Raw genomic sequence first — 15,915 nt, 5'->3', positions numbered from 1 at the left:
AACATGTTAATAAAATGTGAGTGTTCTGGATTATAATTGATAGTCTATTTTTTTTTTTTTGGGGGGGGGGGGGTCATTTTTGATCTCAGTTATCTCCACCTTTTGGAGCTCTTGAAGAAAGGAGGTATGTTTTACACGGTGGCGGAGAAAACAAAATCTTGTCTTTGCATGAAAAAGTTAAAAACAACAACACTGAATGACCTACCGATGATTAACGAAAATTCATAGACATTTTCAGTCTGTAATGGTGTGTAGATTTTGAATCATTTAGATCAAGATATTTGGTGAGTGTATGATGTGTATCCGACTTTGTAATCTCGGTGGTGACAGCACAAATGATACAGCCTCGTGAGGCAATCTTTTCTCCTCATTTTCTTTGACTCTTTTACAATATCAATTAATATGCCAGCCGTCCCTGTATTTTGCACACCAAACATGTACAACCACAATTGCAATCGACCTTCTTTCATGTCTCGCTATAGGAGTCTGATTGTTTTATATATTAGAGCTTAAAAAAGAAATACACACCCTTTAACACTAACAATCAGTAGGCTATATGGTGTATTATTATTTTTTTAATTTTAGCTCTACTGTAGAGTAGAGCTAAAATAAAATAATAATAACAATACGTGTATTGACGATACCTCAGCAGAGCTTAGAGTTCAGTAAGTGAATTCATGCGAGATTGGTTGTTGGTTTATTAAAGTCGAGATTGGTTGTTGGTTTATAATAGTGACAATGACATTATATTTATAGTCAGTGTATACATCTGTACATATTTTTTGTATTGAGTGTGACATGAATTAAAATCACTGCTATATTGTAACCAGTTTTATCACTTGTGATCATCTACATAGGTGCAGGAGGAGTCATTGGTGTTTTGGACCAGAACTTTTGTTAGACCAAAACATGGAAATACCAATGTAGCACAATTTTAAAGGTTTTCATGTAACCATAGGTTGTTACTTGACCTTGACCTAAGGTTATGACCTTGACCTAGTGTTAATTAAATGGAATTTTTTCATGGAAACATTTTTATTGTTTTAAAATTTTAGTAATAATTAATTTTGAATTGCAACATCCAGTTGAGTCATATTATATTAATTTGTGTTGATATAGTTGTTTTAGCTTGTACGGTTCTGTAAATGTAAAAGCAGTAATTGTTTTTCTGTACATACAGAATTCATTATTTACTTAAGTAAGATGATACACCATTTAGTAGCTGATTAAGTCACATCAAAGTTTGCACAAGTCATTTAAAATACATTCAAAACCAGACAACATGGGGTCAGATTAAATGTATTGTATGAATTATAATTGGATGTTTATTAGGAATAAAATAACTGGTCAGGTTTAGTTGTTGCAACAGTTGATACTTTGTGCATTGTCTTCTAAGTCTGTACTAGACAGTGCAGCACCATTTAAGACTTCAGTCAGAGCATTCCTATTCAGACCTGTCTCACATCATCTCATCTGGAAAACATTGTTTTTTGTTTACCTACATGGTCAGCTGGAGATATCAACACAGATTTGGTGAATTAAAGTGTCCAGGCGCCACTCTGATGGTGGTTCTTTCCATAAAGAAAACTTGCTGTGTTGTCTTATCTATGCTAATGCCATTTAAAACTCAACCAGAGAGAAAACATGTGTACAGTACTTCGAACAATTATCCAATGACCGTTGATTGTTATTGAAGTAAGGCATCAAAATAAGTTGGGTTTAATTTTTGTTCTAAAAAAATCAATTAAAGAGACTTGCCATCTCTATGCAATCATTAAACTTCAATGGTTTGGCACAAAACGACATTGATTTGGTGGAGCTTGCAGATCAGCTAGTTGGTATTGCTGAGGAATAACTTCCTGCTGCTGTTTTGAGAGGAACAAGGGAGAATTGATTGATTAATATGCCCGTAATTCTATTCGAATGTAAGTTTTGTTATTACCAGTAATTCCTCTTTTTAAATCCTAAAATCATCTGGTATTGTTAATGTTTTCTGTTACTAAATATGATAAAAACAAAGACTTATTAATGAAATACATTAGATGTAGGACTATATTAATAACAAAGCTAAGCTACAATTCAATTGCTTAATACGAAAGTTGGCCTTTTAAATCTGCTCAAATTTATTTCACTGACGAGTCACTGATGTCGGACACAAGTTCACAAACACAAAGAATCTTTTTTTCTGACATAATTTTGTATTTAAATTAAAAAAAATGAATGCATGATTTTTGGGAATTAAATCCACTTCAAAAACTGTCATGTTGCTCAAGGTCGTGAAATGACAGGTGCTTTTAAATTCATGAAAGTAGATTTTTTTTGTGTCACTAAATTATGAGTCCAGCTTACAAAGTCAAGATTTCATCTGATAGAATTGACTTCAGTATTAATGTACATTAATTTAAGAGAACTAGAATGAAGAGTTGTCCTTGGCAGTTGTGGTCAATTTATATTTGCATTTGTAAGATAGTCATTTTATTTATTACAAGCTCTTTGTGTATTTGATGTCGGAGAAATTACAGCAGCATTCAGATGGGATTAATATAATTAAACATGACGGTCTTTTATATCCACCATGATATTGTTCGCTTAATCCCCCAGAATTCATTGCAGTATGATCTACAACCAATTGTGTCGAAAGTCAGGGCATTTAGATGAATGGAAGAAAAATTGTATTATATATCATTAGTTTCAGTTAACTTTTTTCCCGTTTTAATGGGCATTTGTAGTTTAAATCTTGCTTTTTTTTCCTATATTTATGGGCATTTGTATTATGATATCTTATGATAAATTTTGCAAAAATTTTGAAAGCAAACGGGGAGATGAAGCGATGGTATATTTTAACGAAGGTATAAATTTTATTTCAAATGAGCATTTTTTTAATACTTCAAAAGAAGTTGGAATGATTTGCAGATTTTTATATCATTATCGTAATCGAAATTACAATGATTGATACCATGACATGTGGTATAATTTTGTGCAAAAAATTCATAATTCAATTTGGGGACTTTTATATCAGTGTATGTTTCAGGTGTGTTCTAGTCGATGGACGATAGGGTAGAAGGAGGACACAAGAATCTGAACATCGTAGGCCATGCCATACTGAAGACTTGATTCATCATACCTGTATATACCTTCTACTGTGAGTATTGTCGATGACCTTCAGTAGAGTACCTGTAATTAAGTTTCATTCTTGTATATTAGTTCATGGTCGCATTTTTAATTATTGGTAAAAAAGAATATCAATCTGTCTAATTTTCACTTTGCTGATTATTATTTTTTTTAAAAGGGGGGGGGGGGGGGTATGTGAGGGATTGGTGGGTGGGGGTTGGGGAGATGATCAGGCTTTAGTGTTGTTATGTAGCATGGAGTAAAAAGAATGTTAACTGGGTGTGTTAGGATCAGTAAACTCCCGACTAAATCACTGACAGAATCGGCCAATCATAGTAATCCTCTTATTAATTGTTTAATTTTATCTCATGTTTAATCCTTTAAATTCTGAAAGGGCAAGTAGATTATCAAAATAGTAAATCCCAACTGGCTAAAACTAGAGATACTTTTACAAGTACTTATTGGTAACTAGTTTTATGATGCAGAATACTAATTAATGATTTAGGATTATCAGGAATATATTTTATTACAGATCAATGTAATAATAAGGAAATCATTGATATTGTTTTACACTGAGTTGGCAGTGTAATCTCGGTGATTGCAGATTTGTAAAGAATTATTGATATTCTGATCAGAATGAGATGGGAGATAAAATTCACAAAATACATTATTTTTTAATACCTAGTGAGTGGTCCATGTACTGTTGAATCATTAATTTTCGTGGGGGCCAATTTTCGTGGATTGCTGAAATTTTATAGGTTCATGGGGACATATTTTCGTGTATTTTATTATACCTACTAAACGAAATATGACTTTATAACCCTAATATATTATTCGTGGAGGATGTTAATTCGTGGATGAGAGGTACCCAAGAAATCCACGAAAATTGAGCCACCACGAAATCTAATGATTCCACAGTATTTCTTTTATGAAAACACAGCATTAAAAGTTTCCTTTTTGAAATATTTCGTGGTATTCAATTCTTTGCGACATCATTCACTGTTTCTGGAAAGACATTGACATAAGTGCAACTCGAAATCAAAAGGTTAACTATTGAGACCTGTTGTGTTGGCAGGCTTTTAAATACGAGTGCTGAGTAATCATTACCGTAGATAGCTAATCTGTGTCACGGAGGTGTAAAGGTGGAATATGGTCTTGGCTTAGGTGTTTACATATTGTAATGGAAGACAAAAGCCTTCCTCAGAGATAAATTTGTTTGGTTATGGAACCACTCAATGTGTATTACACTGAGTTGTGTGGGGAGGGGTGGGGGTGGTGGATATTATCTCAGTGTATGTAAGTCTGCCCCAACAAAGTACAAACCCCTCTATCTTATCTTAATAAGCCCTCTTACCCCTGTATTGGATGTACGTCTTAAGACCAGAAGCTGTGCAGGAAAGGGCCAATTTATAAGGTCCTACACTTCATTGGCAAACACACTATAGCTGTTGAGTCTCTTGTTAGAGGTGTTAGCAGTTTCCTGTAAGCCCTTTGTTTATGGAGCCAATATTGCCATCATAGAAAGGACTATATATGATAAGGGCCTAAAATGGCCCCCTAAAATGAACATCATCATTTTAATACCATTCTTTGTTTTCTTAGTACAGATATGTATGTGATGTGTTTACATAATATTCATTTTGGTTCAAGTGCTCACAATTTAGAAATATGACATTGTAAAGACAACCTTTTCCCACCATTTTTGCATTTTTAGCGTAAAACAGCTTGTTTTCAAGCAGTTTTTCCTTCCGAAAACATAGAGCGCATTCTTGAACAAATTAAATATTTTAATCAGAGATGTATCTAGCCAAGACTAATAAGTGACAAAAAAATTGTCCTTGTTCAAGCATGCGCTCTATATTTCCCATTCGTAAATAGATAAGAAAAATGTCAATTTTGGGCTGATTTTGATCGAATTATAGAAGTGGCGTCACTTCTGACGCCATATACTGCCAGTGAGTGCAAATAAATCAAATAAATCGATGAAAATTATATTTTATATCAACTCTTCTAAAAAATTAGTTAACATTTTATTGTACCCGAAACACTTAAAAAATGGCGAATTATGGGGGCCAAATTTAACTCTTATCATATATAGTTCTTTAGCAAAATAATATCAAATCTGTATTTGAAAAGTGTAAAAACTGGATTAGGGGTTACAATCTTTGCAGAATGTGTACAAGATTAACTCAGCCAAAAATGACCTCACTAAAAAACCCACTAAAAATAGATGTTGAATATAAAAAAATAATTTTTATAAGAAAATATATTTTTCTTCAGTTGATAAGTAAATATAAGGCAGGACAGCCCCAATGTTTTACAATTTTCTGATATTACCAAGGACTTGTTGAAAGTCCGGTCTACTTAGATCCATTATAGGGGTATACTGTGGAATTATTAAATTTCGTGGGGGCCAATTTTCGTGGATGACTTAAATTGTACAGGTTTGTGGGGACATAATGTCATGTATTCTTATATACTAGTATCTTCAACAGGAAATATGACTTTATTACCCTTATTTATCAATTCGTGGAGGATGTTATTTCGTGGATGAGGGGTACCCACGAAATCCACGAAAATTGAGTCACCACAAAATCTAATGATTCCACAGGATATGATTGAAAGCAATAGATCAAGTTTCACTCCTGAAACAACAGTATAGACTCTTGACTGTATGTACTATTGTAGTACTTACCCTGGGGACACTGATTGACTTTGTACTTTATGATCGCTGTCCAGAAAATTCAACTTACTTAGGGGAGTATTTCAATATTAATGTTTGTGTGAATGAATTAGAAAAAAACACTTCATGAAAAGTCTATCATCACATTGAATCAACATCGTTAGAACTAATGTGATTAAGCTGGTAATGTGTTTTCTTTAATGACACTTGACAAAACCTTCACAAATTGAATAAGACGTAAACGTGTGAGAGTGTTTGGATTTCATTATCTTCGCTATATCAATGTTTCCCTCTCTTAAGCCAGTAATGAGCCAGTAAACATTCAATATTTTTGTTTTGACACATTTAGAAATTTTAAATTAAATTTGTTTTTGATATATTTTTTCCTTCATTGTACGGTTAGATGTCGGGGTTAGTTGTCGATATAAGTGGAATGATTTATGTTCACCAGAAATAGCAGGACATAAAAGGTAGATAATTATTCACTTACGCTCTTATTCAATTAGAAAGCATAGGTATATTTACAATTGTAGAAATGTCTTTGATTGTGTTACTGTTCATTTACGGAAATTGTTTCCTCTATCTGGTGTCTATTTAGTTTTTCAAAGCACTGCGGTACTGTATATTATGATAAGAGTTTGAAATGGTCTGCTGAAATCTTAATCTAATGTTATTTATAATGTTATTTATAGGGTACACATTTGAAGTCTGTTAATTATTTTAAATTTGATCCAAATGCCTTTAAAAATTTAGAACTCCAACACCATATATCTAACCATTCCAGCTGCAATACTGGTGACAATTTTGCTTAAAACGGTCTGTTTTGAACCAATATATCTTTAAAATACCTGGGAAAATTAGCCTAAAATTCAAAAGTCCTGTTATTTATACCAAAAAAAGCATTATTTCTGACCAGTGATTGCAAGTTATGAGACAAATGGATTACAACATTTTTTTTGTAAACCTTACAAAATAAACTTTACATTAAGACAAAACAAACACTTGATCATGAAAAATCTCAGTATACGTTTAAACTTTAATTACCATTGAGCTATGTTTAATTGCAAGAAGAGGAATAAAATTTGATTTATCAGATTCATAAAAAAATTTCAACAACTGGGTAGTGCAAATTAATTTGTGAGAACAGAATGTTGATTACTTTTTGGTCAGAATATCCATGATCTTTTAGGTCCTTAGGTGAAATGTGATCAAATGGAGATTACAAGTTCTATTGTTTCAGAGAACTAAGATTTCATTAACCTTGTACATGGAAGACTGCGTGTGTTTACTGCTGTCCTATCTGATATTAAAGCTGCATAAATTAAATTTGATTCCCACATTATAACTCAATGAGAGCCCTCAATCTTTTGATATCAGCGATGATATCTGCGATGGTGTCCGCGATTGTTTTATGATTACCCACCTCACACATCATACGTCTAGAGATCTACTGATACCCCAGTCGAAGACAATTAATTGCATTTGTGAACCATAATCACTATAAAGACAGTCTCAATATTATTTATAGACATCATCCAACACAAATATTGCCGCAGCGGTTTAGAAATATTAAATAGAAGTTAAATTCTGTAAAATTGAATTGACGATTTGATCGCCTAATCAGGAGTGTTGGAGAACTCTTGATATTATCTGCCGTGTTGAAAAGCTGGCTTTTTAAAGTCGGACATGCATGGAATGATGGGGGTAGATTAGGGTTTGTTTAAAACGCTCGCGAATTTGACATGCAGGTCTAAGCAGGTTGCTGTGTAGTCTACCAATTCCGTCCGCGAACAGTCTTTAATTCATAAACACTACACAGCGTATACACACATGACAAATACTGCCATTTGTAAGAACAGGGCGGCTTTTAAATTTAAATTCCTTTTCACATTTTGAATATCAGAGTGGAACACAATATTGGATTTTTGTTGGTCCCTGGCATAAGGGCCGGCTGATGGAAGTCAACACTTTGGATTGTTTTCTTTGGTTTTGGGATTATTGTTTTCAATTTAAAGGTAGGCATCTGCTCTTTCATTGGTTACATAATATGTGTTCACAATCTGTCTGATTTTTATAGAGTTATTAATGTACATTACTGTACCAGGTGGAATGATGACAAAGCAGAACTTGTTCTGCATTGCATTTAAGTAAGTGAAAGTTTTATCAATAGGACTATCAAAACCTGTCAAACTGTGCAGTGAGAAATGTTGTCTTCCGTCAGTACATTGGTGAACCTGTCTCACTCCTGTCCATAGATACACTAATGCCATAAAATTTGTTTAACTGCCCAATAATTCCACTGTGTATCAATGGATTTTGGACAGGTAGTCTGTACTTGTACAAATGTACCTTGATTTTTCTACCAGGTAATCTTTACCTATTGACATACTGCATTAGATATCTCTTGTGCAGTATACATATTTTGGTATACTGGGAATTATGTTGAAGGGGGGGGGGGGGGTCTCTGTCTCTTTTCCATTAAGCTACCAAATAAAAAGTCAATAGAATGATCCAAGCTTGTTAGCAAATGAGTCAAAGCAAATTAATTGAATTATTGAGTTCAATGCTTTTCATTTTGTTAAACAGTGTAAATAAACTTAGCAAACAAGTGTTACTCTCTCTCTCTCTCTCTCTCTCTCTCTCTCTCTCTCTCTCTCTCTCTCTCTCTCTCTCTCTCTCTCTCTCTCTCTCTCTCTCTCTCTCTTAGTTTCTATTTCAAGCTGTTATATTATCTATAGAACGTTTTCTGGGAAAGTCATTTGTCAGCAAATTTATCTGATGATCGTTAAACCAATCTGTCGACTTTCTGACATAATAAGAATTCTCTCAATACACTATGCTAAAGACCTGTTCACTCATTACCACATAGCCAAGGAGAGATTGCGCTGGCCAAGACCCAGTGTTATAGGAAAGTCTGCTCCCGGGTTAAATAGGATTAAAGGATAGAAAATTTTACTTTCCTGGATCAAAATTAACTTATTTTGACAAAGAGCACCATGAAAATTTTTAAATGCCTCTGTTTTCTTGTGGCATTTTTGCATTCTTCCATCAAGTCCCCTCTCAAAATTTACCCCGTACTTTGGGCGCTGAATGTGATAATTGTTCCTTTGGTGCGGATAAATCACCAGAAGGTCTCTGCTTCCATGGATACCCAGGAGCCAGTCTTATTTCTGTGATAAGTGTGGACGTTATTTATTTTTGTTTGTTGATAGGTAAAGGTTTTTGTAAATACTGTGACATCTTGTCCTGTATTAAAAGCACACAGATATCAATGTCTAGTTTCAAGGATTTTGTCAGCCCAATTGTGTGGAACTTTTTAATGTCCAATTCCTTAAAACGTTATGGTAATTTTGAAATTCAACCATCATGAAATATATTGATGTCCCCATTCTTATGCAATCTTCAAAAAATACATGTTTGAAAAATTAGTCCAAATATGATAAATTGAAGTCTCTATGATAAACTATGAGTAATTTCAATTATGGAATATATTCAAAATAGTTAAAGTAAATGGTCTGATTTTCTGTTTTGTTTATTATACAATACACTTTAATTTGAAGTATTTTTTTCTCAGCATTGTTAAATAACAATACCCAGTTATTTTTCTCTATGATAAGCATTTAACTTGTTAAAATTTTTGTGACAAAAACTCATGTTTGAATTTTTCACTACTGTGCTAAACATGCTAAATATACGTTGCTTTTCACATTTAATCCGTACCAATATTTGCAGAACACGGCCCGTAAATAATACCTGTTCAACATGTGTACACTCCGCTGATATTCTGTACCTATCCCAGACCAGACATCAGCGGAATGCCACAGTTCCAAGTAATATCAACTCTATAATACCCCGCCTTCAAAATTTCTGCACTTAAATATTGACAGTCAACAAAAGGCCTCAGAAAGCTTATATGGTTCTATGGGGTCTTTATGCAGTATTTACTGGGTGCACAGTGTGAACAGATTTTTGTTAAGGCTGATGTGTGTTTTCTATTAAGTCCTGAAATATCTTTTGTCCTCAAATTCTGTTGTAAAGAAATAATTAAAAAGCATAAAAAATTCCACCAAGTGTTTAAATATTTTAAAATGCACCTTGAATACACACAGTTCATTGGCAGTAGGTTTCCGATGGTATAAGTTCTATTGATTTCTCTCTCTGAACATTATCTTCGTGAAATGGATTGGTCATATATGAGGTAAAGATAAAACACTAGGTTTTTTGTCTGAATGAAGAATACAAGGAAAATTGATACACTGTTAAGGTAAGTCAGGTTTGAGAACCTTTTAATTTGTGAAGGTAGCTTAAATTCTGATGATCATGTCTTCATTTGTGAATTATGTCATTGGGCATTGGTTTATTAACCCCTCAGTAGGTAGGTATTCTTTATCTTTGAGAATTAAACCTCCCTGCAATCATTATTTTGTGGAAGCCAATGTTTACAGGATCAGATCTATTACACACGGTTGTTTATTGTTAGAAATCTGATAGGATACCTTTCTGCTGAAAGAATGGGCCGCTTTGAACCTCCCAGTTCAACTAAGAAAAAGTCCCTGTTATCAAGAAGAATTTCTCTCATATTGAAGTTATTTCTGTGTGTTTAATATAATGATTTTTGATAAAAAGTTAAAGCCCAATATGCCATTTTGGTATTTGAATTATCTTGAAGGCTTCAAGTTGGGGTTGAGATGACACCTGGCAAAAGGAATGATTTAAATGTTAGGACAAGTTTAATTATGTTGGTCCTTATTCCAGGGCTAATGGAAAATTAATCAAAGTTTTCTCTCCTCACCTGATTTAAATCCTGATTTAGATCCTGAAAAGTAGAACTTAATGACCATGATTTTCTGAACCACTGAATTCTCTGTAGGTAAAGTGTTAACGGTGATGAGAATTTATTTTCCATTTCAGAGTTAACAGTCCAAAACAAGGCCAGAGAAAATGATTTTTCAAGAAGTTAAGTGGATTCAATGGGGAGAGACAACATAAATGCATATAGATGGTTATGTGCTCTGATCACAAACAACAGAAATGACTTCGTCTGTGTTCTTGGAGAGGAACCTGGGGGATCTCCCTGTGTTTGACCGGGGAAGGAGGGGGAGTCACTCCTTGAGACCCAGGAACAAGGACCAGCAGAATGATACATTCTTAGTAAGCATCTCTCCGAGGAAACCAATGGGAGTCCCCGAGGCTCGGGGTGCACCCCACCCCTCTGTGCGTCAGGTGGTCAGGAGGAGGCTGAACTTTCTGGACAGTGAGGAGGAATTCCAGCCCACACCAGGGTTCGACTTCACCGACAAAATGGCAGCGTTCCGACAACTTCTAAAGAAAGACTCTGCACGGGATGCTGAGAGAAACAAAAAGAACTTTGAGGATAGATATGTGAGTAAGTTAGGAAGGAGTAGAAGTAAGGATGGTAAAGATGAGGAGAAGGAAGGCCGGGACGGATTGCCGAGATCTCGCGAGGCTAGGAGGCTGCTCAGTAGGTTGGCGGATGAAAAACTTGCAAGTATGTCCTATAGGAATTATCGGGCTCAACTTCATCTTGAAAGTGTTGAAAGTGTGACTAGTTCTAACAGCAAACAGGAGAAAATGGACGTTGAGCAAAAACCAAGAAAAAGTGAAAGTAAAAGTGATGATTATCTAAACAAATTTTTATCAGAAAAAACAAGTTCTAGATCATCAAGTAAACAAGCTAGACACCAAAATGATGCAGACCTTGATAAAATTCCTCAAAAAGAATTTTCTACTCCTCAGCAAACTAACAATAATAAAATCCCTTTATGTCCACAAAACCCTTTGCAGGAACCAGGGCTATTGTTGAATGACACAATGGGTTCTTCCAGTACACTCAATCGCAAAAGTGGGAAGGGTTCAATACAATCAAACGTCCCTCATTACCATCCCTCTTATGTCTCGCCCAAAGACCCTCCATCAGAGAGCATCAGATCTCAGAGTAAGCAGCCGAATCCCCGGGGCCTGGGCCTGTGTGAAGGTGTGAGAACTGGTGAGGTGGTCATCACCAAGTCTCGCGCAGGTAAAACCTCACAGTCTAGTGTCCGTGGAACCCCTCAGTCCGCCAGCAAGGAGGATGGAGGTGTCCTTACCCTCCAGGATCTAGCAACCTCTCCCAGTAAATCCAAGAGAAGGAAAACCAGGAACAGACAAACGTCTGAGGAGAAGATTCGGAAAAACATCAGAGAGTTAAAGGAAGATCTCAACATCTCTGATTCCTCAAAGGAGAATGATAAAGTAACGTCAAAACCTGTCAGAAAAACGAGCAGGGAGGAGGGTGAGCGCAGGGTTCAAGGGGTCATGGAGGGGACGGACGAGCCACGAATGACTGGGGTGGTGGAAAGGGAGGGGCAGCAGGTTCAAACGACCAGGAGAGCTGTGTTTGGTCCCCGCCACCCAGAGACGGACAGTGACCCAAGGAGGGGGGCTGCTGAAGGAGGATGGAGGTAGTATAAGATAAATCTAGAGTGTTGAGTCTTGAATTTATTTATTAATCATTTGTTAGTTTTGGGTCAGTTTTGCAGTCCAATTATTTTGATTTGTCACTGGTTAACCTTTGATTTGTAAACAAATGTGCACTTGCTAGTACTAAAATTATACTTCATTACTAATTACTGTGGTTTCATTAATATTCAAGGGTATCAATTTTCGTGGATAAAGTGAAAATCACAGTTTCAAGGATACGTAAATTCGTGGCCAATGACCCCATCAATACAAAATGTTAATAGAAATTGCATTTCAATGAACATTTAATTTCATGGATCAACTTAAAAACAAAATCCACGAAAATTGGTATTCAACGAAAATTGCTGAAACCACAGTATGTTACAGATGGTTTCTATTTTACTGTCTCAGTAAACCTTCTTTGTCTCTATCTAGTCAGTGGGTTGTGAGTAATTAAATTTGGTTTTTTCATGTAAATCATTTCACTGATAACTTGACGTGTATGTTTGCTTTGGATGCTTCAGACCACCAGAGGGGAGTGTGAGTGGGTCGGTCCGGTCCATCGGGTCCCAGTCCTCCACCATTATGGCTGTGGAGCTCCTGAGGAAGCTCTACAACGTCGACCCAACAACCAGACAGGACCTCGTGCTCAAGGTAAGATCTTAGACCTGCAAACAGTCCTTACATGCTCAGAATAGGGATTCATCATAAAGAATCAAATAAAAAGAATTTATAGAGGAATTTTATGATAAATATTAAAGGAAATTGAAATATAGTGCCATTAAAAAAATAGTAAATTTATGATTGCTTATGCAATTTGACATCAATCGATAACTGTTTTCCATTTTCACAAAGAAAGTGATTCTGTGTTGTAGGCCAAATGCTTCAGAAGGTGGCTGAAGAACGTGCAGTCTATGCAGTCAATAGACGAGAGGAACGGCCAGTCGGGACCAGAATCGTATGTAGGGGGTCCCCCACGGGGGCTGAGTGGCTTGCTAGGCTCTGCACTGACTGAGACAGACAGTGATGACAATGCTTTGTTGAGATTCCCGTCAGACAATCCCCAGACCTATGACCCTAGTGGTGTAGGCCTCATTAAGAACACTGCTGAATATAATGGCACAAATTTTATGAGATATGACACAAACTTTGGTGAACGCCGCACTCTGAATGAGAAAGTTACCACAAAAGTTGCACCCATCACCAAGGAAAACCTGGAGCGCCACACACAGATAGTTCAGAGTAATGTCCACCCTTTCTCCAACGTTCACCAGAACGAGGGGCCGTCTGCCTTTACAGTCGTAAGACCTCGGCCGGCCAATCACAAAGAAGGTGACAATGAAACAGCCCAGACTCCTCGCTCCATGGTAACAAGGGGGAATAACACCGGTCAGGTGGTACAGAGCACGGACAGAGTTCTGTACCCTTACACCCAGTACGACTATCAAAGTCCAGACATGTACGACAAGATTTACTCTGAGAGCACAGCACGTGTGGCCTGTGTGTCTGCTTGTAAAGTGAGTGCTGCCAGCAAGTGTGTGACAGATAGTGCTAGAATCGCGCGTGGGCTCGGGCGCGCCACCAACCTGGTGCTGCCCTCTGTGTGCGATAGTTTTTCACAGCTTCTGGACACTGCTAATTATGGGGTCTGTCTTCAGAGGTGAGTAGGGGTATTTATTTTATAGCTCTGTGTGTCACTATAGTTTCATTGATATTCAATGATTCCAATTTTTGAGGATTTTGTACTAACGATGATCTTTAAAATGAAATAATCATAGAGTACAATTTCTACTGCAAGTAACACATTGTATTGATAGGATCATTGTCCATGAATGTAACTATCCTTGAAACTGTGATTTTCATTAAATCCCTGAAATTTGATGTCAATGAATATCAATGATATTGTCAATTCTCTTGGTATATCGGTTTCCTATTGAAGAAGATTCCATTCCTCAAGCATCGTTTGTCATTTTTGACAATTTTAACAATTCAGAAAGATTTTATAACTCTAGTATCTTATACTAGTGCAATCATTATAAAACCTTCACCAAACCTGTAGAAACCTAGAAAGTCTGTTCAGTTGGAGTTTATTTTTTTCTGTCACAGTGCTGAAATGTTTCATCGGCGGAGAGTTCAGAGGGATTTTTTCTTCAAATGGAAGAAGACAGCTGCAGAGCATGTCATAATCCGAGCAGCCGACAACCTTCATCGCCTGCACACGCTGAAGAAAGGCATGAGTGCCTTTAAGTGGGCCATCAACCGCTCGAAGATCATGGTGGACATTTACCAGAACAAGCTGAAGGGGGTACTGGTCACAGCGACCTTCTACAAGGTCAGACACTTGTACCATCAGTTATGTGTTTGTAAGAATTATAGGATCAAATTTTTTGACAAATTTTGAATTTCATTTACATCTCAATCTCTTCACAAGTGACAAATAAAATACACAAGTGTTTTAAGTTTTTAGTTTCAATTTCACAATATTCAGAGAAAAACATTTTTCTGTTTACATCTTGATTACTGTGCATAACTATTAGAATTATTTTCTTGTATCAATAAAAGGGGTATAGACAATAACTCTATTAGACTTAGTCTGTCCCATGTTACCATTTACATCACTTATTGATGATCTTGCCTCTTTCACAACATGAATAACACATTGCTAGTTTTTAACCGGGTTTTCCAACGGAAAAATCCGGTTATTAAAATGGTGAAAATGGCGGGCGGGCGGGCGGCTGCCAAAAGGGTACCCTCATTGTACGGATAACTCCTCCTACAGTTTTCAAGATAGGAAGTTGTTCTTTTCCAGATCAATTGTACATATATCAGAGGTGTGCATATTGCTAGGATTTTGATTTCCGATAGTTTATGAAAAAAATACCAGCTTTTGAACTTAGTCATTTTTCGGCAAAATATTGCATATAGGGTACCCTCATTGTACGGATAACTCCTCCTACAGTTCTCAAGATAGGAAGTTGTTCTTTTGCAGATCAATTGTACTTATATTAGAGGTGTGCATATTGCTAGGATTTTGATTTCCGATAATTTATCAAGAAAATACCAGCTTTTGAACTTAGTCTTTTTTTCGGCAAAATGTTGCATATAGGGTACTCCATTTCAATGGATACGGGTTGACATGGATTATGGATACAGTTCACATAAAAGAAAACCCGCTTTGCTGTCACATTGACAGCTTTTCACTTGTTGTACAGAGACCTAGTAGTTTTTGTTGATTTTTCAGTGGAGAGAGCGGGCCTTCCAGAGTCGACAGGCGCGGGCCCAGAGAGCCTTCAACAGGTGGCGCCACTTTACACAGGAGTCGCAGAAGTAAGTAACCGGGGATGAAACATAAACCAGAAGACCCCTCTACCCCTCCCTTCACGGTTATATTTAGTCTTCACCCCTCAATCAGGGTAGTTACTTGACTTCCAGTGACCATCACATAGCACCCACAATATAACTGATCATAGTTCCAGACTGTCAATAGACCACAGCTCTAGAGATACTATATATAGAGATACTATATATCTGTTATTTAGTGTCACAAAATTTGTGAAAACAGGAAAAAAGTGTAACTAATTTAATTTGCGTCAGTCATTTTATGCAATTTTGCAAGTCTTTTTATAGTGAACAATACCAGATAAAATTTTTGCATGTTGTTT

At 36.2% G+C, this 15,915-nt stretch overlaps 1 protein-coding gene across 11 annotated transcripts in view; it reads left to right on the top strand.

Moving 5' to 3' along the window:
* Nucleotides 1–121: 121 nt before the first annotated feature.
* The window catches only part of LOC105345698 (uncharacterized), a 31,164-nt gene continuing 15,370 nt past the window's right edge, over nt 122–15,915 (top strand). For 3 of the 11 annotated variants that reach the window (XM_066078083.1, XM_066078080.1, XM_066078082.1), the window contains exons 1-6: nt 7,535–7,809; nt 10,706–12,255; nt 12,778–12,907; nt 13,129–13,913; nt 14,360–14,585; nt 15,495–15,580. In XM_066078083.1, coding sequence (XP_065934155.1) covers nt 10,826–12,255; nt 12,778–12,907; nt 13,129–13,913; nt 14,360–14,585; nt 15,495–15,580 — 2,657 coding nt within the window. In that variant the 5' untranslated portion in view covers nt 7,535–7,809; nt 10,706–10,825. The other 8 variants (XM_066078075.1, XM_066078076.1, XM_066078074.1 and 5 more) reach the window with 8 other exon arrangements.

The sequence above is a fragment of the Magallana gigas genome, chromosome 3, assembly GCF_963853765.1.
Source record: "Magallana gigas chromosome 3, xbMagGiga1.1, whole genome shotgun sequence".
In the NCBI taxonomy this organism is placed as follows: domain Eukaryota; kingdom Metazoa; phylum Mollusca; class Bivalvia; order Ostreida; family Ostreidae; genus Magallana; species Magallana gigas.
Note: the sequence above shows the minus strand (reverse complement) of the source record. Positions and strands in the feature narration are given on the sequence as shown.